The sequence below is a fragment of the Alligator mississippiensis genome, chromosome 9 (assembly GCF_030867095.1).
Source record: "Alligator mississippiensis isolate rAllMis1 chromosome 9, rAllMis1, whole genome shotgun sequence".
NCBI lineage: Eukaryota > Metazoa > Chordata > Crocodylia > Alligatoridae > Alligator > Alligator mississippiensis.
The window spans coordinates 41,417,944-41,444,987 of NC_081832.1; the positions used below are offsets into that span (position 1 = coordinate 41,417,944).

The window sequence follows — 27,044 nt, forward strand, 5'->3', positions numbered from 1 at the left end:
AGCTGGTCGGGTCTTGAACATGTATATGGGGAACCATTCGGAAGGACAGTAATGAGAAAAGTCAATTCCAACAGCATCCTCTTACTCAGCAAATGTACAGAGCTAACATTAGCTTCAGACATGACAGGTACAAAACAACATGGCGACCCACTTGAAACATTGGCATCTCCTCAACTATACCATTGTAAGAACATGTGATCCAGAAGCAGTTCATATCATGCATATTATGAGAGGAAGGATGACTGCTGACCTGATCATCACTTAGTTAAATCCATCAGGTCCATCAGGGTTGTGCTGAAACATTGAAAGCAACCCAAATCAGGCCAAAGCCGTACAACATCAGATGCCTTTAGACTCCTAGACACCTAAAAGTCCTCCAAACATATCTCAGAAAGAAACTTACCAATTTTAGGATTGAAAATGGTAACACTTGTGTTGAGGAAGACTGACATGAAGAAAACAATCCATGAGGCTTGCATGGAATCAATTAACTTTATCACCTGGCATCATCAGGACTAGTTTGATGGAAACAGAGGAAAGCTTTCTGTGGCAAAACCATCCTATGTGCAGGCAGGAGTAGGGAACTTTTTGACAGTTTAGAGCTGAAGCTGAGACGAAGATACAAGAAATCAAAAACAAATGTTGGGAAGAGAAGGCAAAAGAAATCCAACAGTTTGTTGACAGTCATGACATGCAGAACTTCTTCAGACCAGTTGAGGTTGTGTGCAGACCAAGCTTTTTTGGACACACCAACCTAGAAATGAAGACGGCAGCACACTCCTCAAATACGAGTCCATCAAAAACTGCTGGAGTGAGCACTACCAGAAGCTTCTGAACCAAGAATTGAGGGTGACTGATGAAACCATGGAATACATCCCATAGCATCCAGTAAGGGAAACACTTGCCAGTCCACCAGCCTCTGAAGAAGTCTGCCAGTTGGTAAGACTGGATGAAAAACAACAAAGCATCTGACCCTAATGGCATACCAGCTGAGGTCTTTGAAGTTGGTGGGGAAAATATGGCCAACAAGCTCCACACACTGTTTTTCAAAATATGGGACACTGAGAAAATTCCCACTGACCTAAGGAATCCCAATATTGTCACCATTTCTAAAAATGGATGTAAGTCTTTGTGGAAACTATCAAGGTATTGCCCTCCTCTCTATCGCTGGGAAGCTCCTCGGTCAAATTTTGCAGAACCAAATTTTGCAGAACCTCTTGCCAACGAAATGCTTCCTGAGTCTCAGTGTGGTTTCAGAGCATTGTGAGGAACCATGGACATGATTTTTGTGGCCCAGAAGATCCAGGAAAAATGCCAAGAACAACATCGGGAACTTTATATGGCCTTTTTCAATTTGACCAAAGCCTTTGACTCTGTTAACTGTGAGGCTCTATGGGAGATTTTATGGAAGTTTGGTTCCCCAGATAAATTTATCATCACCACCCTAAGACCCGATCCTTTCATGACCAGATCCCTGCCTCCCATCTTACGCACTGGCTCTGCTATGGAGCCCTTTGTCACTCGAACTGGCAGCAAGGGGGTTGCGTGATCACACCAATTTTTTCTTCCATCTCTGTTGTGGTCATCCAGATGCTCATCTGTAACTGCCTGCCACATAGCATCAGCATCAAGTACAGGATGGATGGGAGGATGGGAAACATTTCAATTTCTCCCTCCTCTTTGCCAAAACCAAAGTTACATGGGCCTTAACTGTGGAACTTCAGTACCCCAATGATTGTGCTGTCATTGCACATATGGAGGAGGATGTACAAATGGCCCTTCAGTGCTTCTCTCCAGCAAATCAGTGCCTGGGATGACCCTTAACATTGGAAAAACAAAGGTGCTTCATTTATTTTAATGTGCATTACAGCTTCACTTAAAAAAAAAGCATGCTATTTAGAGTTAATGCACATTAAAATAGGCTAATGGGCTTTAAGCATCACTTTAAAACTGTGCTCTTCAGTTAATGTGCATTAAGACAGGCTAATGTGAATTTTCTTAGTGCCTCACAATGAGGGTATTTGTACACGTTTGTGCTGTAGCATCGGCTGCTTTTAAGTCTTTGGGATTACTTAGAACAAATAAGGTGCTGCTTACTTGTGGGAGAAGATAGCTATTATGTGGCATGTTAAAGATGGCAGGGAAGAAATCGGGGCTACACAGGAAATCCTGGCACTGTTAGTGAGGTGGAAGGGCCATCATAAAATGTCATACCTTCTGCATTTGTACAATAACCAAACCCCAGAGCAGTCTCATAAGTGAAGAATCATTTTTCACTGTGTTCAATCCTGAGGTTTGGTGGAATGATTGTGCGTACAGTATACTTGAAAACTAACCTTAAATGTCACCGATCACAAAGGCTGAGTGAAAAGATTTGGAAGCCTTTTTAATTTACAATATTTTCTTACATACAACACACCCCTCTTCTCCAAAAATCACACTCCCCCCCCAAAAAAAATTAGGGTGCATGTATTAAGGGGGGAAGCTGATTTTATGTCTGGTTTGGAAGCGTCCTGCTTTGATTCCAGCTCCGCAGTGCAACAGCTGTGACATTATTCAAGTTGCTGAGTGAATCGTGGTGAAGGGGATATAACAGTAGGAGTCTACTACAGACCTCCTAATCAAGAGCAAGAGCCAGGGAACTGGCTGAGGCTGCACGCTCTCAGTGTACGGTTGTCATGGGTGATTTTAACTACCCTGACATCTCATGGGAAGAGCACTTAGACAAATTCAATTGGTTGCAGTGCTTCCTCAAGCATTGACGAGCTTTATTTGTCTCAAGCAGTCTACAGACCGACAAGGGGGAAGGCACTGCTGGACCTGGTATTGGCCAAAGGGGATGATCTAGTCAGTGACCTGAGAACAGGGAAGCTGAGTGACCACGAGTTGATCACTTTCTCTATTCACCACAAAGCTGGCAAGTCAGTCAGCAATATGGAAGTCCTCGATTTTAGGAAAGCCGACTTCCACAAGCTTAGGAGGCTAGTTGTTCAGACCCTGAGAAACCACAATCTGGAAGGGAGGAATGTCCATGGTGAGTGGTCATCCCTCAAGGATGCAACCATTGAAGCAAAACCTAAGTCCATTCCAACCCACAGAAAAAGTAACAAAAGGGCAGGATGACCTCCTTGGCTCAATAGGGAACTCAAGGACCTCCTGCACCTAAAAAAAGAAGTTTATAAAGAATGGAAGATGGGAAACACCACTAAGGAGGAGTACTCGGCACTTGACCACACCTGCAGGGAGCAAACTAGGAAAGCCAAGGCTGAAACTGAGCTCAAACTGGCCACTCAAATCAAGGAATATAAAAAGTCCTTCAAATACATGGAAAGTCAGAAAAAGAACAAGGGTAACATTGGACTCTTACTCAACCAAGTGGGGCAGCTGATAACAGACACCCAGGAAAAAGCCAATCTCCTTAACAACTACTTTGCATTGGTCTTCCATCAGCCCAGTGGGATCACCCTGCCTGACAAGAGGCAGAATCACCAGGGGAAGGGTGAAACTGAGACCATCACTGCCACTGATCTTGTGAGGGAACACCTTAAGATGCTCGATATTCACAAATCAGCCAGCCCCGGTGGAAGTGCACCCAAGAGTGCTAAAGGAACTAGGTGACATTATAGCATAGCCTACAGTGAGGATATTAAAAAAGTCGTGGCTCTCAGGCAATGTGCCTGATGATTGGAAAAGGGCCAATGTGGTGCCTATCTTCAAAAAAGGGAGAAGGGAAGATCCAGAGAACTACAGGATAATTAGCTTGACCTCAATTCCTGAAAAGATCTTGGAAAAAATCATCAAGGAAACCATTATCAACATCCTAACATAAAGTAATTTCTGAGAGAAAGCCAACACGGCTTTGCGGTGGGTAGATCTTGTCTGACCAATCTGATTTCCTTCTGTGACCTGGTGACGCATCACCTGGATAAAGGAGAAGGGGTGGATATCATATTTTTGGACTTCAAGAAAGCCTTTGACCTGGTGTCCCATGATGGCCTCATGGAAAAAATTGGGGAATTGCGGCTTAGAAAATTTCACGGTCTGATGGCTGGGGAACTGGCTCCATGGACAGACCCAAAGCACGATAGTTGGTGGATGTGCGAGCCGGGCCCCGATCCCGCCCTTGTCGCCATGCGCGTCGGTGATTCCGATCCCATTCTGGCCGCCATAGGCAAGCCGGGGGCGAACCAGGATCGTACCGGACCCGTCTTCGGTGCACGCGGGCTGTGGCTGGCAGCCCGGGCACGCGGGGCGGGAGAGAACCGCGGGGCAGTTTAGCGCATGCGAGTTAGAATTAGTTATGGAGGCGTAATGGTTGATTGAAAAGATTGTTTACTTACACCCAAAGATGGTATTGGTGTAGGCTGGAGAGGTTCCCAGGCACAGCTCCTGCTTGAACCCTCGTTGGAGGACTCTGACAAATCGATTGCTCCTACGGAGTTTGCTAGGCTCTGCGGGTCCGGTTAAGTTGGGTTCGAAAAGTTTCCCCGGAGTTACTTAGGCTCCGCGGGTCCGAAGTTACGGGAAAGGGATACATCTAGGATTGCACTCGGCGACGGGGAGAGGCGAGAAGCGAAAGCTCCATAGGCTCGGTTGTATTGCCTCTATTGCCTGCTTAGGGGAGGCGCGTCGGGTCTGCGAGGGTCCACAGAGCTTTAAGATCTTCACACAAAATCTCTCTCTCTTCCTCCCTCCTCCTCTCCGACTTGGGCGGAAACTACCCAAGCCTTTTGTACGGCTAGCAAGCCAATCGCTAGCCGCTACGTGTGCCTAAATTAGGAATCGACCAATAACATGGCGCGGATCCTAATACAAATGGCGGGAACTTCTTTACAACGTGTATCACTACGGTGCAAGAAAGAGATGCACACTGCAAAGAAGCTGCAATCCGGCAGGAAATCCCCCGCTGCACCAGAGTTCTCTCTAGCAGCAGAGAACTCTACCGTGTAAAGAAAGCAACAAATTGGCGGGAAATAATTTAGCAGTGCCAAAGCACACACACAAACAAAAAATCACACCTTTGGGTTGTGACAGTGGATTCATAGATTCATAGATGCTAAGGTTGGAAGGGACCTCAATAGATCATTGAGTCCGACCCCCTGCATAGGCAGGAAAGAGTGCTGGGTTCAGATGACCCCAGCTAGATGCTTATCTAACCTCCTCTTGAAGACCCCCAGGGTGGGGGAGAGCACCACCTCCCTTGGGAGCCCATTCCAGACCTTGGCCACTCTAACTGTGAAGAAGTTCTTCCTAATGTCTAGTTTAAATCTGCTCTCTGCTGGCTTGTGGACATTATTTCTTGTAACCCCCGGGGGCACCTTGGTGAATAAAACCTCACCAATTCCCTTCTGTGCCCCCGTGATGAACTTATAGGCAGCCACAAGGTCGCCTCTCAACCTTCTCTTGCAGAGGCTGAAGAGGTCCAGGTGCCCCAGTCTCTCCTCATAGGGCTTGGCCTGCAAGCCCTTAACCATGCGAGTGGCCCTTCTCTGGACCCTCTCCAGGTTATCCACATCCCTCTTGAAGTGTGGCACCCAAAACTGCACGCAGTACTCCAACTGCGGTCTGACCAGCGCCCGATAGAGGGGAAGTATCACCTCCTTGGATCTGTTCGTCATGCATCTGCTGATGCACGATAAAGTGCCATTGGCTTTTCTGATGGCTTTGTCACACTGCCGACTCATGTTCGTCTTGGAGTTTGCTAGGACTCCAAGATCCCTTTCTGCTTCCGTTCCACCAAGCAGGTCATTCCCTAGGCAGTAGGTATGCTGGACATTTTTCCTCCCTGGTGCAGCACTTTGCATTTCTCCTTGTTGAATTGCATTCTGTTGTTTTCTGCCCATATGTCCAACCTGTCCAGGTCTGCTTGTAGTTGTTCCCTGCTCTCCGGTGTGTCCACTTCTCCCCGCAGTTTTGTGTCATCCGCAAACTTGGACAGAGTACACTTCACTCCCTCGTCCAAGTCGCTGATGAAGATATTGAAGAGTATCAGTCCAAGGACCAAGCCCTGCGGGACCCCACTGCCCACACCCTTCCAGGTCGATACCGACCCATCCATTATGACTCTCTGGGTGCGACTCTCTAGCCAATTCACCACCCACCAGACTGTGTAGTCATCCAAATCACAGCCTCTTAACTTGTTTACCAGTATGGTGTAGGATACCGTATCGAAGGCCTTCCTGAAGTCTAAGTATATGGCATCAATCCCTACTCCTGCGTCCAGGTGTTTTGTAGCCTGGTCATAAAAAGAGACTAGATTAGTCAGGCATGATCTACCTGCTATGAACCCGTGCTGGTTTCCCCTCAGCATAATTTGTCCTGCCCGGCTCTCGCAAATGTAAGTATTGATAATTTTTTCGAAGACTTTGCCTAGGATGGAGGTGAGACTAACTGGCCTATAGTTGCCTGGGTCCTCCTTCCTCCCCTTCTTGAAAATGGGGACGACATTAGCCCTTTTCCAGTCCTCCGGGACCGAATCAACTTGGTGTGTGGTCACCAGTGGCATCCCCCCAGGGCTCTGTTCTCAGAGCCGTACTCTTCAATGTGTTTATAAATTATCTGGACTCAGGTGTTTCAAGCAGACTGGCTAGGTTTGCTGACGACACCAAACTATGGGGAAGTGCGGCCATCCTGGAGGATAGGCTGGCAATCCAGGCTGGCCTCAACAGGCTTATAAGGTGGGCGGCTCAAAACCTGATGGCATTCAATGCTGAAAAATGCAACATGCTCCACCTCAAGAGAAAGAACCAACACCACACTTAAAGGCTCAGCAGTGCTATGCTAACTAGCACCATGTCTGAAAGAGACTTGGGGGTCATAATGGACCACAAGATGAACACGAGCCACCAATGTGATGCCACAGCCAGCAAAGTGAACAAAACTCTGGCTTGCATCTTCCGATGCATCTCAAACAAGACATGGAAAGTCATCCTCCCACTTTACTTGGGCTTGCTGAGACCACAACTGGAGTACCGTGCCCAGTTCTGGGCTCTGTAATTCAGAAAGGATGTGGAGCTCGAGAGAGTCCAGAGGAGAGCCATGAGCATGATCAAAGGGCAAGACAGCAAGCCTTATGAGGAGAAGCTGAGAGCCATGGGACTCTTCAGCCTGGGAAAGTGTAAGATCAGGGGGGATTTGGTGGTAGCCTATAAATATATAAGGGGTGTGGCACCAGGAACTGGGAGAACTCATGGGGTGCCCTGGTGAACAGAGGAAGACTAGGTCCAATGGTCACAAACTCTTGGAAGACTGTTTTAGGCTGGACATAGGGAAAAAATTCTTTACTCTCCAAGTCCCCAGGGCCTGGAATAGACTCCCTCCCAAAGGTGGTGCAGGAACCTACTCTGGATTCCTTAAGAACCACTTGGATGCTTATCTTGCTGGGATCATTTGGCTTCTGCTGACTGCCTGCCCTTTGGACAGGGGGCTGGACCCATTGATCTTGTGAGGTCCCTTCCAGCCCTAATGTCTATGAAATCTATGAAATCTGCCTACTCTGGTCAATTAATTCCTCTGGCAATGATCCCCATGGATGGAAAGGAGCTGGAGAATGTTGAACACTACATACCTTGGCACCCATCTCTCAAAGAAGGCCAACATTGATGAGGAGATGCAGTAGAGGATCCAATGCACCAACTCTGCCTTCAGAAGATTGAATCATCAATGATCACAACACCAGGAATTGAACAAAGCTCCTACTATAGAAGGCAACTCTTCTCTACAGCTGTGAAGCTTGGGTGACCTACAAGGACCATGTGAAAAGCGTGGAACACCATCACCAGTGCTACTTGTGGAAGATCCTTGGCATAAAATGGGAGGATCATTGCATAAATGCCAGCATCCTCACTGACACTAACACACAGCTTGGGAAAATACAGCCCATGGACTGGATCTGGCCCACAGAGGGACTTTGTTCAGCCTGCAGTGGGGCTTGTGGTGCATCCTACTGCCCCCTGGGCATTAGGCCTGTGAGAAGCGGCTAGTATTCGCTTCAGATTTGGATTTGGCCGATTTGGGGCACAGTGTCTCAATTTGGTGATTTGAATCACTGTCCCAAATTGATTTGGCTGAATCCGATTCAGAGATATGGCTGCTGCTGAATCTCTGAATCAGCCAGCCCCACAATGGCTGCCCCGTCCCAGTTCCCGGCTCTTTGGAAAGAAAAGCCCCAACTCAGCAGGTGCTGCTGGGCAGGGGGTTATCCCTGCTGCCCCCCACTACCCCCCACTGCATGGGGGGCTCTGCATGAGCCCCTCAACCCCCCCCCCTTGCTCCCCCAGCCCCTGCATGGGTGCCCTGCCCAAGCCAGCTCCAGCCCACTGGGGGAGCAGGGGGCGGGGTCAGGGGGGCTGACAGGTGTCCTCCCATGGTCCCCTCCCCCAGGCCCTCTTCCCCCACCCCTAGTACTTACCAGCTCTGAGTCTGGCTGCAGCTCCCTGCTGCAGCCACCAGGGACTGCCCAAATCATAGAAGCTCTCCGAATCTTTTCCGAAGATTCAGAGAGCTTCGAATTGATTCAGAACTTTTAATTGGTCCCCTGATTTGATTCAGATTCAGAGATTTGAATGAATCAGGCCAAATCTCCTTTGAATTGAATCACCACCTGAAGCTTCACACAGCCCTACTGGGCATGCAGTGGGGCTGGGTCAGCTCCATGGTTGGGCTGCCTTCTAGCTGCTGCTGCCGCTGGCCCTAGCCCTGTGGTACTGGTTGGGACTCACATGCACAGCTCCAACCCCTGCCCACCCCAAATGTGCTCTGGACTCAGTCTGCCAGAGCAGACCAGCTCCAGACCAGCTGGAACCTCACACAGATCCCTGATCATGGCCCACCCTGCAACTGCTCTGGAGTCACCAGCACATGTTGAGAAGCAGCAGTAGCAGCAGTGCTAGGCAGGGAGGAGCCAGAGGCCAGCCAAGCATGGGCTCTGGGCAGCTTCTGCAAGAAGGACTGAGTAGCAGTGAGTGGGGCTTCTTCCCCCCTGCCCCTGAGCAGCAGCTTCTGCTTGGCTACTGCTGCTGCTCACTGTGGGCAGGCAGTCAGGAGCAGGTGTGGTGTGGGATGGGTTGGGAGTGTGTGCAAGGGTTCCAGCTGGTCTGCTCCCACCAGGTAGAGTCCAGAACAGGTGCAAAGTGGATTGGAGCTGTGGCTGTGTGCTATTGGCGATGGTGGAGAGGGGCTGCAAGGTGTATGGGCTTGGGGCTGTTGGGGAGGGGTGCTGACTGGCTGCTGCAGCTCCCCAGAATTGGCTGTGTGGCCCATGGGCCCAAATAATTGTCTGCCCAAGCCCTAACACACCCAATATGGAAGTGTTGATTATTCAGCGTCAACTGCAGTGGACATGGCACTGTGTGGGCAAAGCAGATACACATTTACCAAAACAATTATACTCCCACCTCAGGCAAGGTGAGAGTGTAGGAAGGACAAAGGATATGTGGGAAGCAGGGGAAATGCTTTAAAGACACTCTCAAGGTTAACATTTACAAGTGTGGCATTGACACCACAAATTGGGAAAAACTAGCCTGGGAAAGGGCTACATGGCAATGCCTTTTGAGAAAAGGTACATCTTTGAGGAAAACCATCTTGCTCTGGAGGCAAAAAAAGACAGAAATGGAAGGAAAGGAAAAACGACAGAGAAAGCTGTGCTCCAACCCTCCTTTTAACCATCACCTGTAGCATTTGTCAGAGATTCTTCAGCTCTAGGACTGGCCTTCTTAGCCACCAACACACATTTACAACCCTTACTTGATCCATTGGAAGGATAATCCTTTAACCTGAGTGACTGCCACACCAGACATGATGGCAGTTAAAAACTCTGCATATAAACGTTATAAAGCAAAAGTTTTCTCTAACATCAATGTTCTATGTTAAAATATCTAGCCCTGACCTGTAAAACTGAGGCCAATAACTACTGCAAGCTGCACATTCTTTCCTCCTGACCTGTATGGATTGCAAGCTGTGAGTCTCAGGGAGCTGAATTACTGCTGGACATCAGATATTCAGAAGTCTTTCTAGAACAGAAAATCCTTTCTATATGTTGCCTTTCAGTTATTTTCAGAATCCTTGCTCCCTGTTGAAAAAGTTGAGTCCCAATGCAGGTTGTAGCTGTAAGGTACAGACCTCTCTCTGTACCTGGGTTTCTGTTTGGGACCTGCCTTCCATTCCGGAGCTGAAAAAGAGTACCAAAGGCGGTTAATCGTTACCTCTCGCAGTCTGCCCAGGACGGCCAGGGCGACGGCCAGGAGGAGCAGGAAGGAGACGAGAGCCAGCGCCAGCACCAAGTAGAACTGCAGGGCGGCCGCCGAGTCCGAGGCCCCGGCCGCCTCGGCCTCGGCCTCGGCCAGCTCGGGAAGCGCCTCGCGCGCGCTCTCGGCCACCACCACCTGCAGCGTGGCCGTGGCCGACAGCGGCGGCTGCCCGTTGTCCTTCACCACGGCGAGCAGGCGGTGCCGGGCGCCGTCGCCGTCGGCCAGGGCGCGCGCCGTCCGCACCTCGCCGCTGCGCAGCCCCACCGTGAAGAGCGCCGGCTCGGCCGCCGCCACCAGCTCGTACGACAGCCAGGCGTTGTGGCCCGAGTCCGCGTCCACCGCCACCACCTTGGTCACCAGGCAGCCCGCCGCGGCCGAGCGGGACACCACCTCGACGGCGCCCGGCGCGGGGTACAGGATCTCGGGCGCGTTGTCGTTCCGGTCCAGGATGAACAGGCGCACCGTCACCCTGCTGCTCAGCGCCGGCGACCCGCCGTCTCGCGCCTCCACTTCCACCCGCAGCTCGCGCAGCTGCTCGTAGTCGAAGGAGCGCTGCGCCACCACGGCCCCGCTCTGCGCCTGCACCGACACGTGGGCCCAGGCCGGCGCCCCCGCCGCGCTCCTGTCCCCGCCGCCGCCGCCGCTGCCGCCGCCGGGGCTGACCAGCGAGTAGGTGACTCGGCCGTTGCGGCCCAGGTCGGGGTCCGAGGCTCGCACGCGGAGAAGCGAGGCCCCCGCCGGGTTGTTCTCCGCCACGTAGGCGCTGTACGACGCTTCCTCGAAGAGCGGCGCGTTGTCGTTGACGTCCGAGACCTGCAGCCGGACGGTCTGGGTCGTGGCGAGCGGCGGAGCGCCCTTGTCCGTGGCCGTGACCGTGACGTTGTAGTCGGGGCTGCGCTCTCTGTCCAGGGCGCCGGCCGTCACCAGCTTGTAGTAGTTCTTGGAGGACGACACCAGCTTGAAGGGCAGGTTGTCCGGAATGCGGCAAGTGACTTCGCTGTCACCTCCACCGTCTCGGTCTCGTGCTTTGATCAGCGCGATCACGGTGCCGGGCTGGGAGTCCTCGGGGACGGGGCTGGACACGGAGGTGAAGGTCACCTCGGGCGCATTGTCGTTCTCGTCCACAACCTCGATCTCCACTTTGCAGTGGGTCACCAGGCCGCCGCCGTCCTTTGCCTCCACTTCCAAAGTGTAGGCTGCTGTTTCCTCGAAGTCCAGCGGCTCCCTCACCGTGATCCTCCCCGTTTCCGCCTCCAGGCTGAATTTCTGGCCCGCGGTTTCCAGTGTGTTGCTGAACCCGTAGGTGACATGCGCATTGGCGCCCTCGTCGCTGTCCGAGGCGTTCAGCTGGAGCACGAGGGAGCCCGCGGGGGCGCCCTCCCGCACGCGCCCCTTGTAGACGTCCCGGGTGAAGACGGGCGCGTTGTCGTTGGCGTCGGTGACGTTGACCCAGACGCGAGCCGTGCCGGTTCTGGCGGGCTGCCCCCCGTCCACTGCCGTGAGGACCAAGTGCAGCCCGGGCTGCCTTTCCCGATCCAGAGGCTTCTGCAGCACCAGCGCCGCGTACTTGTTGCCGTCCTGGCTCTCCCTGACCTCCAGCACGAAGTTGGCGTTGGAGCTGAGCTGGTAACTCTGCAGGGAGTTGGAGCCCACGTCCGGGTCCTGGGCATTTCCCAGCGAGAAGCGGGCTCCTGGCAGCGTCAATTCATTGATCTCCAGTGTGTTGTTATCTCGTAGGAAGCGCGGCGCGTTGTCGTTGATGTCCTGGATGTCGACGTTGATGTGGAAAACGTTCAGTGGATTTTCCACCACGGCTTCGAAAGCGAGAGCGCAGAGCGGGGCCTTCCCGCAGATGTCCTCCCGGTCTATCCGGTCACTCACGTACAGGTTCCCGTTTTCACCCTTCACCGTGAAGTATTGTCTTCTGGCTGCAGAGACAACCCGGAGCCTGCGATCAGCCAGTTCTCGCACAGTCAGCCCCAGATCCTTGGCGAGATTGCCCACGAGGGAGCCTTTGGGCATTTCCTCGGGGACCGAATAGCGAATCTGCGCCGAGACCGCCCCGCAGAGCAGAGACAGCAAGAAGGGAAAGGAGAGCACTTGCCACTCTGCCGCCTGGCCGCTGTGTTTTTGCCGTGTTTCCATTGCCATTCCCTGGAGAGTGTTGCCCAGCGTCTTTCTTTTTCCGTGTCAATCGTATTAGGCGCTGAGAAATCCCAGCCAAATGACAGAAGGCAGGGCACAGGAGAGAGTACTGTGTCTGCGTTCCCTGCTCAGTATCTGTTCCGCGCGCTTTGCTGAGGTTTCTTTTCTCTTCTCAGCAGACTCTGAATGTCACTCTGCTTTGTTTTCTTCCTGCTGTTAGCTTTCTGAGCAATCGCACTGCAGGAGGCTCCAATGGATCCCAGTCTCCAGCGCCGCTCCGTATTGGCCAACAGCGGCACTCGGAGTCGCAGTCGGGGAACTGCAGTGATGAGACCGGGCGCAGCTGCGGCTCCACTGGTGAATGCATAGGACTTTGTCCTTTCCTAAAGGTATATGCAGCGTGTAATTAGTGAAGCCATGGTGGTGCATCCCAGACGTTTTGCCGTAGTACCTAATCTTCATTTCGGAACACTCTTATAATATATACATATCGGTCTAATATTACTGTGAAAATTACTCTCACCTGGCTGTTGTTTTGGGTTTTTTTGAATGGAAAGATTTATCTGAATGTGCGGAGAATATCTGGATCTTCCTGCATTTTCACATATATATACAGAGAGAGAGAAAGAGAGAGAGAGAGAGAGAGAGATCTATCTCTATCTCTATATATTCTAATATTATAAAAGCCTAAGCCTGTCTGTGCTAAGGCTTTATTTGCACTGATTGGCTGACTGAAACAGCCAATCAGAGTGCTTCAAGCGTGCGGGTGCCACCACCCGGAGGGCAGTATAGACACCCTGCAAGAGGCAGAACAGCGGCAGCATGGGGCGCTAGGTGGCACTTCTTCCCAGCCCCCGCCCCCATCATTCTTGAGAACAATTGGCTAGTGTGTATATATATAAGAATGCGACCTTTCTATGACTTATAACCCTTTTTCATCAGTCACATCCATGCATGCCCAGAAGCACTTGAGATCCATCTAAAGAAAATCAGAAGTGTTTGACAAAACATTTTTAAACTGAGAGTGACAGGAGGAAGTCTCAATTCTACAACTTTTTGCAGAACCGTGTTCTCATTTCTTTCTCAAGCCACTGTAATTTCTCTTTTTCTTTCACAGCTGTCTGCCAAAGAAGGGGGTGGGGGGGATGGTCTAAAACTATTAGGAATCGTTTCTTTTGTTCCGGGCTACACTATAAATACAGATAATAGAAATCTCCTTCATCCGCACCTGCATTACAGAAGACAGGTTTTCAACATCTGAGCACTCTGACATGGTGAATAATACATTGCTATTCAAATACTCCATATTGTAACTTTCTTTAGATGCAAAGATGTCCAACTGTACAACTCTAACAAAATTAATCAAACTAAGTATATGCCCAAGCCAATCAAGCTTTGCCAGTCTGCCAGCTTTTAATATCCCGTTATTAAATAAATATTCGATAATCATTCTTCCTTAATATGTCCCATCTTCACAAAGGGCAGCAAACTAGAATGTTAGAATTACAGAGGTATCATCCTATTAACGTCTATGTATACAAGTATTTCCTACCGTCTTGCTATGGTGCTTATTACCTTATACAGAAATATTGGGAGAATACCAGTTTGGATTTCACCAGAACCGATCAAGGACAGACCAAACCTTTTCACTAAGACAAATAGTTGAGAAAACAATGGGAATTGTAATCAAAGGTTGTAATGACACATTCTGTTCATAGACTTGCAGAAACCATATGAGAGCATACTGAGACAAGGTCTTTGGGTCATTTTAGCTGAATCAGGAATTCTCAACAAACTAATTGGATGAATTAAAGTTTGCATGCATAAATCAAGAAACAGAAGTAGCTCCTTCGCAGGAAGATCGGATCCTTTCCCAATTAGAACAGGCTTGAGACAAGGGGATCGTTTGTCTCTTATCCCATTACACCTGGCGCTGGGAAAAGTAATCAGAAGCATAAATAACATGAGGGGAGGAGTTCAACTGCATAGAGAGCCTTGCATATGCTGATGATATCAATCTCAAAAGTGAGAATATGAATGATATAGTAGCTCTATGTACCTGATTAAAAAAATAAAGCAAAGAAATTCAGATTAAAAGTGAAACTGATAAAACACAATATCTGCTCTAAATAGAACAGCAGTAAATCAGGGACCTCCCATAACAATAAACAACACAATTTTTCAGGCAAGTAACCCACTTCCAGTATTTAGACTATCATAGGACTAGATGGTAATATAAAGGAAGAAAATGAAGGGAGAATAGAAATTCAACCAAGAATGGAAACAGAGATTACTTTGTTTTGCACAAGCTCCTGTCATCCAACCAAACTCATCCCAAGGTAAACTAGGCTTCAAGTCTACAAAAACATAATCAGGCCATCTATAATTAAGGCAGTCAACCTTCGCTTACAAGCGAATGAGATATTATCAGACCGTTTTGTCAGCAAGGTTTTATGGAAATCGTTTGTTGCACAGTATGATTCCATAACACAAGAATGGCTCACAAGTGCCGCTAATGAATTACATCAACTGTACAGAGACCCAGTCGTGACACAGGAAATAAGAGCGCAGCGATTACAGTTGCTGGGCCAGGTTGAAAGAGTGGAAGTGATCTGCACACCAAAGAAAGTGCTCCTCAGAGCTACGGGAGGGGAGAAGGGTGCCCGGTTGACCAAGACAAAGATGGCTAAATGATACCGTTTCAGACCTACGGAAATTAAAGGTGGAGGACTGGAAGAGGAAGGCACACAACAGACGTTAATGGATGAAGATAGTGGAGGCAGCCAAGGGCTTCTGGTGTTATATTATTATCATTATGATAATTCTTATTTTTCCATGTGCTATAGAGAAATACAATCCCTTTTGGGACATTTTAGACTCTTAATTCAGATATTAACACAACCATTGTAAAACACATTATCATAAACTGTCAAGATCCAAACATAGGAAAACAGAGACCCCTGTGACTGTAGTAGTTAAAAAGTGCTGTCGTCACTACCTCACTATAGACAGACCCTTCCATACCTTAAAGCCATAGGTACGAATTTCTGGTGTATGTGGAATTCAGGAATGACGTTTGGGTAGACTTGTACTTCAACTGGACTACACTGGTATATATCGATACATATACATACAACCAAGTCAAAGTTCTGTTGGAACACAGGATCCCTTCAGCTAACATGGCCGGGCCACAGCAGTTCACAGAGGTAAGAGTAGGCAAGGGAGTGAGGTGCCTCACATCACCTCGAGACTGCATGACCAAGTACCAATTCAAAGCCAGGTCCACTGAGGACAGTCTTCAACATGGTACACAGCACCCTCAAGAAACAAGAGCCTTAACCACCCTGACAACATAATTGTCATGTAAATAACAGGGTTTGGGGAACAGATTTCTTTAATGGATTGTTCTGCCCTGGTCAATAAAGGATTTTTTTTTCCTTTATAGATTGCTATGTCATAGATTCCCCCGGGGGGATGAGCGGGGGAGAGACGCTTGCTTAGCACCTCTGCAGCCTTCCCTTGTCTCTCCAAGTGCTCCTGCTCCCCTCCCCGAAGCCAGCCATGCATGGCTTCTAGAATGGGAAGTGTGGAGCTCTGACTCCTTCCATCCTTGGGATCCTACCCTTTCAATCCCTCAACCTCAGCAGGTTGCCATGATGTTGTCTCAAAGTTTCCTTCCAGTTCTGCTCCTAAATAGGGACTTTTCCTCCTGTTACAGAGCAGAGTACGCTGAAGTTCCAAACAACAACACAGAAAGCTCCTCTTCAATTAAGGCACTTTAGGCAAAGGCCTTCCAAACAGAAGTTCTCTGCCCGCCTCATGAGGCTAAGCTCTCCCTCTGTCCCTTAAGGTATTCGGAGAATCTCGTTTCAGTCTGTTCAGCCATGATCCCCAAAACTGTTCAGAGGATCTTGCTCTTCAGACTCGGGTCACTATCCTGCTTCCTTGCTGTTTCATTCGATGTCACTCTTATCTCCCCCAACTTCCCAGGGAGCCTTCCGTGGAAGGCCTCGCAGGTCACTTTGTTTATGTGTCAACAAGGACATTCATATCTCTGCTGCTGCTGAAGATACCTCTGGTCTTTCCTGAATTTAAGATGTTCTAGCACTTAGGACTGGACCCTGCTAACGCTTCTTTCACTCTCTATTTAGATTTAAAGAGAAACTGGGGAATGCAAAATTATATCAACAGACATACATTTCAAAAGAGAAATATTACAATAAAGCCCATAGTTTGTCACAGCATCTGCAAGCCAAGTCAGAAGATGAAATATGTGTGGAGAATACAAAAACTGTGAAACATAAAGACAATTGGCCTTACGCACATAAAAGTACCCAAATCTGCAGAAAACACAAAATTCAGGAAGAATGTTGAAGACAGGCATTCCTTTGCATCTATGGCTTTACTACAGAGGATCTGATCATCAAAGCCTACCTTTCTGGTGTTACTGATTAATAGTAATCAGTAACATAACCCCACAAAAGTTAGACCTTGATGGTCAAATCCCCTCTAGTAAAGCCATAGACTCAAAGGAATGGTGTCCTCAACATTCGTTCCGAATCACACGTAAAAAGGCCTTCCCCTAGTCAAGAAGTTTCAACATATCTACGGCTACTCGCCAAGACCAACTAAGAGAAGTCATAAGGTACAAAAACGTCGGCTCACCTGCAGCGCAGCCTGGTCCGCCTCACACATATTTGAGTCCTCAACCACCGGGGCAGGCTCCTTGCCCTGTCCCGCCGGCGGCCGAGCCAGGGTGCCGGCAGAGCTGGGCGGGCCGAAGCTCCACTGGCTCTTCCTGGAGCCGGCCGTGAGAGACACGTCCTGGGAGTAGGAGTGCAGGAAAGCGCGGACGCCGTCGATGCCCGCGAAGTGCGAGACGGGCACCCCGGCCAGGGCGCCGCCGGCCGAGCCCAGCAGCTGCGCCTGCCGCCAGCGGCGCAGCCGCAGGCCCAGCAGCACGATGAGGAAGGCGAGGAAGAGGCACGACACGGCGGCCACGGCCACCACCAGGTACAAGGTGAGGCTGGCCTGCGCCTCGGCCGCCGGCGCCGCCAGGCTGCCCAGGTCGGCCAGCAGCTCGGGGATGCTGTCGGCCACGGCCACCGTGAGCGTGACGCTGGCCGACAGCGGCGGCTGCCCGTTGTCCCGCACGCCCACCACCAGGCGGTGCTTGAGCGCGTCCCTGTCGCCCAGGGCGCGCGCCGTGCGGATCTCGCCCGTGTGCACGCCCAGCGCGAAGAGCCCCGGCTCGCTGGCCTTGAGCAGCTCGTACGACAGCCAGGCGTTCTGCCCCGCGTCCGCGTCCACCGCCACCACCTTGGTCACCAGGTAGCCCGGCTCGGCCGAGCGCGGCGCCAGCTCCACGCCCGTCGAGCCGTCGCGGGGCGCCGCCGGGTACAGGATCTCGGGCCGGTTGTCGTTCTGGTCCAGCACCAGCAGCGTGACCGAGGCGCTGCTGCGCAGCGGCGGCGACCCGCCGTCCCGCGCCTCCACGGCGAAGCGGATCTCGCGCACCTGCTCGTAGTCCAGGGCGCGCAGCGCATGCACCGCGCCGCTCTCCGCCTGCACCGACAGCCACGACGACAGCGGCGCGCCCTGCAGCTCGCCCTCCGCCAGCCAGTACGTCACCCGGGCGTTGTCGCCCCAGTCCGCGTCGGCCGCCCGCGCGCAGAACACCGAGGCGCCGCGGGCGTTGTTCTCGCTCACCCACACGCTGTAGGCCGCCTGGCTGAAGGCCGGCGCGTTGTCGTTCACGTCCGACACCTGCACGGCGATCGTCGTGGCGGACCACAGCGGCGGCGCCCCGCGGTCCCGGGCCGTGACCGTCACGTTGTAATCCGCCACCTGCTCCCGGTCCAGGTCCCTGGCCGTCACCAGGCTGTAGTAGTTGTCCACGGATTTCTGGAGCCGGAAGGGGACGTGGTCCGGGATGGAGCACATGATCTCCCCGTTCCTGCCAGAATCCGGATCCTCTAAATGTATTAACGCTACCAAAGTCCCTGGCGGGCTGTCTTCACTGATGGAGCTGACAGCAGAGGTGACTGTGATCTGGGGTGCGTTATCATTCACGTCGAGGACAGTCACCAGTACTTTTGCCCGGGCCCAGAGGTCTCCACTGTCCCTTGCCTGAACCTCCAATTCATAGACGGCCTCTTCCTCGTAGTCCAGAGTCCCCACCGTCACGATATCTCCCGTTCGAGAGTCCACCTGGAAGGTCTCAGACGCTTTGTCCTTCGTCTTCCGCAGCGAGTAGGCGACTGCAGCGTTGAGCCCCTCGTCCGCGTCCGTGGCGTTAACTGTGAGCAGCGCGGAGCCCACGGGCACGTTCTCCCGCACGCTCACGCGGTAGAGCGTCTGGCTGAACACGGGCGCGTTGTCATTGGCATCGAGCACCACCACGTGGATCCGCGCCGTGCCGGAGCGGACCGGATCTCCGCCGTCAGTGGCTGTGAGGATGAGGTCGTGAGCAGCCTGCTCTTCTCGATCCAGGGGCTTCTCCAGCACCAACTCGGGGTATTTGTCCCCAGCAGCTCCCGCTTGCACATCCAGAGAGAAGTGCTCGTTGCTGCTCAGCTGGTAGTCCCGGATAGAGTTAATCCCCACATCCGGATCCTGCGCCTCTTCCAGACTATACCGTGTTCCCACGGCAGTTGTCTCACTGATCCTGAACTCCAGCTTCCCCTCCTGGAAGCTCGGGGCATGGTCATTCACATCTGTGAGTTCGACTTCAGTTATGAAAACTTCCATTCTGTCCTCTGCAATAATCTCACAATTGATGACACACTTCTCGGCCCGGCCGCACAGCTGCTCCCTGTCTAGCCGCTCCGCCGTGATTAAATGGCCGCTCTTTACATTCAAAGCGAAATACTGCGTCCTACCTCTGGAAATCACGCGCACGCCGCGCTCAGACAGCGCCTTGGCCTCCAGCCCCAGGTCCTGCGCGATGTTGCCCACGAAAGAGCCTTTCTGCATTTCCTCGGGGATCGAGTAGCGAATCTGCCCGGCCGCAGCGGCCCCGCACACGGCCAGCACCACGCAGCACAGTGCGGCTTGCCTTGGGAAATCCCCCAGCCTTTGTGCCTTCGCCATTTTCAACTGGGAATCTCGTTTATATTCGTTTTTTCTTGCCACTGCCGTTCCGTTTTTATTTGTTATTGTACAAAACTAAGCGGATTGCAGAGAGGATTTCAGCTGCTTTTTGCTGTGTTGACTGCCAGGCGTATGTGTGTGCTGGATCTCGTATTGCATTTTTTCTCTCCCTGATTGGTGAACAGCGGCGCTCAGAGTCTTAACCAATAACTGCAACTGCTCAGAAAAATAAATCAGAACCTGTTTTGTGTGGGTTCGGATTTATCAACTTTTAGCCCTCACATATACTAGCATTTCCTAAATTAGGGTATGTAGCAATATAGCTTCATTTGGACAGTTTCCCTTAGTTAGTTGAAGGTTAATAATAATTTGGGGTCTCAGGCTCGATTCTTGGTTGGAGTGGAAGAGAAGATATGTTGAGGTTTCTTCCAACCGTAGTGCTCGATGGAAGCATGCACCCTTAAAGCACAGCAACCTCTCTTCCTTTAGACTCTTCCTCTCTTCATCCTTTCGGGACTGTTTAAACAATAGACTTAATCAATCAGAAAGTGAAAGAAAGTCCCAGTGGGACGTGTGCTTCTCCTGCCCCTTGGCTACTGTCCACAGACTTTGGCATTTGCTGTGTATTTTCCCCTCTTAAATGCCAAATATCCGGAAGAAGACTCTCTCTTTATTAAAATTACAAATTCATGAAGAACAGGAACTCAACGAAAGCAGTAGGGAAGTGCCTGAAATGAAGAGTAGATTCTTAACCAAAAGGAGAAAGCTGTTTCTACTTCGGAAGTGGATTTTCATTGTTAAGGTCTCTGACACTAAGGACCAAAGACCTCTACAGCAGTGGCCTAGGCTTTGGTTTAAGTTTTTCTGTCTGGCAGTCAGTATACTCATTAGAAGAGGTTCACAGAAGCAAGTTCCTCCGAATTCATAGCAGTAACAGTTCTGCGTATTTTCAGTCCAAGAATATTACTAGGCCATGATATTGCAGAGTCATCGACAAAATCCAAGAGAGGGCCTTCTCTTTTTTTGTGGTGATGGGTAAAGAATGTCTGAAGCCTGTTCAGAAGCACTTTCCCTCTGCCGCGCTTTTTATTTCAGAACAATCCAAAATGTCATCCAAGGTCTCTTTTAGTTGTGTTGGAGGGTTTAGAATATAGGTACTTGGTTCTCATCACTGATTTGAGGAGCTGGAAGTGCTGAGCTTACACATCACCTTGAATGATTAAATGCAAAAAGATCCTTCATTGATATGCCTATACTATTCTCCAAAAATGTTCTAGAGAAATCATGCAAAGGCATTTACATATGATAAATAGTGTGTGTGATTAGGGTATATCAGCGGTGCTCAACATATGGCCCGGGGGCTGGATCCGGTCCCTCATTTACTTGATCTGGCCCACAGCATGGGGATTAACTGCAAGCCGCTTGGTTTGCAAGTCACCTCCTTGCCCTGCGCCAAGTGCTAATATCCTTCCTAGCCCTCCCCGGTGTCTTCCTCTCTCCTCGTGGCAGAGGTTGTTAGCTCTCTCATTCAGTTTCTCCTTCCCACCTCCCTGAGGCAGGCACTGTTTAACAGAGAGGTAAGCACTCTTCGTCTCTCCCTCCTGATCCTGGCATTGGCAGCCACCTTCCTCCCCCGATCAGTCTTTCCCTCAACTCCCCTAACAAAACTGATACTTTTACAATGTATGTGAATTAATAAATTCACATATATAGGTATACAGGATATTTTGCTTCCTTTTGAGACTGATGATAAGCAGATCACGTTCACCACAGAAATATCAATACAGAATAAAATGTAAAAAACTTAACATAGGTGTTACAAATGGGAAACATAGCGTTCATTATTACATGGATTAATTACAAAATACCAAGGATTCAAATGCAAGCAGATGATGAACCTTTGATGTTAGTAATATATACAATACACTTCAGGTAATATCCCTGTGTACATGTGGAAATTAAAAAAAAAAACAACTTAATTATCCTTCATCATTAATACTCTCTCTCTCAACTATATGGTTTTCCAGAATTGTCAGAAATGTGTTTAATATTTGGAAAGCAATGTCCCGACTATGACTGCACAACTTCCCGATACTGAATACCTGCTAAGACCCAGATACGGCCGTGATGGGTACCCCTGAACTTTCACTATGCATTTTCTACTTCGGGAACAGCTTTGTATGTTTTGAAAAGTATTTTATCTAACCAAGGGCATAGAGTAGGTTGTTTAGGCTGGGGGAGATAGCTTGTTGCTTAGTTGCTTAATTGCTGGCCTCGCTAGAAGGAAAGCTGTATCAACAAAGTCCGGAGCTGGAAGGGGGGTTACTTGCTGGGCTTGCTATACATTTCGTCACATCAGCAAGTTTAACCTGTTACGTAGCTATATAAGGCAGATGCCCACTGAGGTGGGTGTGCTTGCTTTGCGAACGATTGCCAAGCACCACTTTCTGCGCAGAAATAAAGATTAAGTTGGATCCTTCAACCCTGTGTGTTTATTGGCACAAGCGCACCAGGCACAAACTCACCGTTGTTTGGGGACAACAATTTCTGGTGACCCAGATGGGACTCTAGCTGACTGCCTTGCCCGGTCCACCCCTTCGGCTCCGGCAACAACTGTGGACGGCACGAGGGCCAGGCGCCACCGACCTTATTCGTCGGAGGTCTGACTGTCTCCTGGTTGCCTGACGGAGTTGGGGAGGGGCACAACGGCGCAACGCTCGAAGGACCAACTTAATCAGGTGGGGTGAGGAAGGTTTCAACAGACTGGTGAGTACTTCTTTCCATATTTTGGACAGGTTGGGGAAGAGACGGCTTTGAAAGTTCCGACCGTGTAGATACCCTAGGCGAGTGAGATCGGGTGGCAGTCCCCTGAACTCCCTTTAATCAGTTTGGTTCTGAGGTTGAGCGGCGGTCGCCGTCCGGTAGTTGGATAATGGGAGGTAACCAGTCTAAGATTCCACCCTGCAGTCCCTTAGGATGCATTTTGAAAAATTGGCTAAAGTTTGGAAGTGACCCTATGACAAAACAACAGATGATTCGGTATTGCAATACACGTTGGCCACAGTACCAACTTGCGGATGGTGCAGCCTGGCCGGAGAATGGGTCTTTGGATTATAACACAATCTTGCAGTTACAGTTGTTTTGTAGGCGCCAAGGGAAGTGGGATGAGATGCTTTATGTAGAGGCATATATGACTTTGTATGGGGATGGGGTTACGCAGAAGCTGTGTGGGATATTTAGGGGAAGTGGGGTAATGGCTTTGCAGGGGGTCACCACAGTATGTCCAAAGGAGCCGGAGGAGGGAGACATTGCTAATTGCTCCCACGGCTCCCCCATCTCATCCTGTGAGCCAAGCGTCACCACAGGGGACTTTCACTGCACCTGTAATGGCTTGTCAGGGATTCCCGGCTGGTTTGTCCAGTCCGTCGTCCCTCACCTCCCCTGACAGCCTTGGGTTGCCGTCCCCGGGTCCGGCGGATGCGGATGGTAGCAATCTGGTGGTAGAGGGGACTGTAGGAGATGGGGCGTTTAGCCCTGTGGCGAGTTGCTTACGATCAGGGGCCCAACCAGTAGTTCAGGCCCCTTTACAACAAGCGGTGGGTCCTGAGGGTGAACCAGTTTTTGTCCATGTGCCATTCAGCACGGCAGACTTGATAAATTGAAAACAGTCTGTGGGCCAATATCACCAGAATCTGGAGGCAATGGCACAGTTGTTCTCTACTATTTTCCTCACCCACCAACCAAACTGGATAGATATTCAGGCCTTACTGGCCGCTCTTCTGACTCCAGAAGAAAAAAGGTTGGTTTTAGAGAAAGCACGCACGATAGCACAGCAGCGTCACCCAGCCGGTGAGGTAGATGAACTTTGCCCTAAGAAAATCAAGACTGGGATCCCAACACCCGAGGGGGCCGGAGGGAGTTAGAGCTGTATCAGGAGTTTGTGCTGGCTGCTCTCCGGGAGGCTATCCCAAGCAGAAAAATTTGCCTAAATTGTATGAAGTGCGGCAGGGTCCGAAGGAGGATCCATCCAGTTTTTATGGGAGGTTATGCGAGGCAGCCAGACAGTGGACGGATTTAGATCCGGAGCTGCCAGAAAATGCCAAGATGTTTAACACACTGTTTATAGGACAGTCAGCCCCAGATATTAGAAGAAAACTGCAGAAGACTGAAGGAGCAGCTGGAATGAGCATCAGCCAAATGATTGAGATTGCTTATAAAGTATACTCCAACAGAGATCAGGTTAAGGAGAAAAGGGAAGATAAGAGAATAAAGGCACAGGCATCATTACAAGCATCGTTGTTGGCAGTGGCAATGGTAGATCAGAGAAGTTGGGGACGAGGCAGGGGAGGTAGAGGGCATAGAGGAGGTGTGGGCTATGCTCCGGGAGGCTACGGCCAGGGTCCCAGGTTGGGACCTAATCAGTGTGCTATTTGCAAGCAGGATGGGCATTGAAAAAATGAGTGCCCCAAGAGGGAGAAGAAGAGATGAGAGGAGGAAGAAAGATTGTTGATGTTGGATGGTTCTGACCAGGAGTGACGGGGACCGGGGGCTAACACTGAAGTAATCTCTGTCTCCCCCGACGAGCCCCTGGTTAAAATGCAAGTAGGGGGAGAATTTATTGACTTTCTAGTAGATAGTGGAGCCACGCATTCAGTTGTAACCAATTTTAAAGGACCCTTATCAAAAATCAAGATCCCCATAATTGGAGCCACCGGCCAGCGGACGTATCGTCCTTTTGTGCCACCCATGGAATGCAAATTGGGAGGAAAGAAAGTGTCTCATCAGTTCCTGTATTTGCCTGAGTGCCCCATACCTTTGTTTGGGAGGGATCTGCTGTGCAAATTGCAGGCCCAATTGACCTTTTCAGAGGGGAAAATTACTATGAAGATACCAACTGAGGAAGCCTGGAAAGTTCAGGTGTGTCTCCTATTGCAGGAGGAGGAGGAAGGGAGAATTCCCCCAGAAGTAGAAGACGCTGTAGTACCATGGGTATGGGCAGGAGAGAAGCCAGGAAGAGCCAAACTGGCCACCCCTGTAAGCATTGATTTAAAGCCGGGAATTACCCTGCCCAGGGTGCCACAGTATCGATTGAAAATAGAAGCTTGGAAAGGCCTGGAACCATTGATAAAGAGATTCCTTAAATATGGTTTACTTCAGGAGTGTCAATCATCTTTCAATTCCTCCATTTTGCCTGTAAAGAAACCCCACAGTAATGAGTATCGTTTCGTGCAGGACCTCAGAGCCGTGAACAAGGTCACGGTGACCCTTCATCCGGTGGTGAAGGACCCTTATACTTTGCTGACTACTTTGTCTGCAGAGGAACAGTGGTTTACAGTCCTGGACCTGAAAGATGCTTTCTTTTGCATCCCACTTGAAAGAGACAGCCAAGAGATTTTTGCATTCGAGTGGGAAGACCCGAATACTAGGAGAAAAACCCAATTGTGCTGGACAGTTTTGCCTCAGGGTTTTAAGAACAGTCCCACTATTTTCAGCACTGCCTTAAGTACCAACCTTCAGAAGTGGAACAAAGGGACATCAGGAACTCTGTTACAGTATGTGGATGATTTGTTAATTGCAGCAAAAACGAAGGATTACAGCATGATTGCATTGAAACTATTGAGAGTGTGTATGCTAGCTGGCCGGATCTTAAAGATGCCCCACTACCTAATGCAGACCTTGAATTCTACACAGATGAAAGCAGCTTCATGGACAATGGAACCCAAAAGGTGGGATACGCTGTGGTTACATCATGGGATACCGTGGAAGCAAACGCCTTGCCTCCAAATACCTCTGCACAGAGAGCTGAGCTTATTACGCTGACCTGAGCTCTCCATTTTGCAAAAGGAAAGAGAGCCACTATATACACGGATTCGAAGTACGCCTTTGGAGTCTTACATGCCCACAGAGCTATATGGAAAGAGAGAGGACTCTTAACGGAAAGTAAAAGCCCAGTAAAGCATGGAACAGAAATCCTGAAATTACTTGAAGTCGTGATGGAACCACTAGAAGTAGCTGTGGTGCACTGTAAGGCCCACCAAAAGAGAGATGCTGACGTTATTAAAGGAAATCGACGAGCAGATGCTGCGGCGAAAAAGGCAGCTAGAGGACAAGTTCAAGAGACTCAAATGTTGGCATTGATGCCTCAGGTAATGTTACCTGAGGAACCTCCCAAATATACTGAAAAAGAGAACCAACTCGCAGAGAAATTGGGAAGCAAAGAACAACAAGATGGATGGTGGGTTTTGCCTGAGGGACAAGTCCTGATGCCAAAACTGATTCTTAGCAAAGTGCTCCAAGAGTACCACCGGAGCACCCATATGGGAGCTGACGCCATGACCCAAGGTCTCCAAAGAATTGTAGTGGGACCTAAGATGAGAAAAACAGCAGAACAGATAGTGCGTAGATGCCCTGTCTGTTGTGCCAACAATCCTAAGATTTCCCCCAAACCTCCACCAGGAGCAGGAAGGCAAGGACTATTAGCAGGAGAATGTGGGCAGATAGATTTCTCTGAAGTTCCTAGAAAGGGACACTACAAATACCTGTTAGTGCTCGTGGACACTCTGACTGGATGGACTGAGGCCTTCCCGTACCGAACCAACCAAGCAAAAGAAGTAGTCTGGGTGATGCTAAAAGAAATGATTCCACGATTCGGAATCCCAGAGGGATTGGCCTCGGATCGAGGGCCACACTTTGTGTCGGAGGTGACCTAGGCAGTTTCCCGGGCTCTGGGGATACAATGGGATCTTCACACAGCATGGAGACCGCAGTCAAGTGGACAGGTGGAACGAATGAATCAGACTCTAAAAAGACAGCTGGCTAAACTTTGCCAGAAGACTCAGTTGAAATGGCCCAAAGCTCTGCCTCTTGCCTTGCTTAGAGTGCGCATAGCCCCTAGAGCTAAACTGGGAGTTAGTCCATTTGAATTAATGTATGGCAAGCCATATCCTAAGAATCCAGTGGTGACGCATGGGAGTCAAATGCATGTAAAAGGGGAAGGTTGGGTAAAAGATTATTTGTATTCTTTGTCTGCTGTATTGTCTTCTCTCCACAGGTATGTCCAGGAACGACTTCCACTCTCTCTAGATACACCAGTCCACAAGTTCCAGATCAGAGACAAGGTACTGGTCTGGACGTGGAAAGACGAGCCGCTTCAGCCCAAGTGGAAGGGACCGTATCCTGTGATTCTTACTACTCACGCTGCAATGAAGGTTCAGGGGATAAAACCATGGATACACTACACTCAGGTGAAGGCCGCACCAGAAGTACCACCTGCAGGAGAAGTTGCTGAGAGTGTCGCACCGGAAGCCGACACAAACGGACACCGTTGGACAGCAGAACCAGTAGAAGGACTCAAATTTCTGTTTAAATGTCAACCATGTGGAAAGTAGTTCTTTGCATAGGTGTAATGTTTTTAGAGTCTAAGGGGTTGGTGCATCAAAGGTTCGAGAAGAGTCAAAATGTGTGGGTTCATTTGGCAAAGGATGTATTAAATGTCACTCATTTTTGTTTGGCAGGTGGAATATCAGTTGATGATATTTTCACGTCATGCCTTATAGGGGT

The 27,044-nt window shown here is 50.0% G+C and overlaps 2 protein-coding genes across 3 annotated transcripts in view; both read right to left on the minus strand.

The window, feature by feature from the left end:
• The window catches only part of LOC102574276 (protocadherin gamma-A4), a 389,584-nt gene that overhangs the window by 323,013 nt on the left and 39,527 nt on the right, over nt 1-27,044 (minus strand). The window lies entirely within an intron of this gene.
• On the minus strand, nt 9,440-19,620 carry LOC132243390 (protocadherin gamma-A1-like). Its single transcript, XM_059713050.1, has 2 exons — nt 17,037-19,620; nt 9,440-12,434 (listed from the first exon to the last, which is right to left on the minus strand). Exons 1-2 carry the CDS (start codon nt 19,482-19,484, stop codon nt 10,044-10,046), a joined length of 4,839 nt encoding a protein of 1,612 aa, XP_059569033.1. The 5' UTR covers nt 19,485-19,620; the 3' UTR covers nt 9,440-10,043.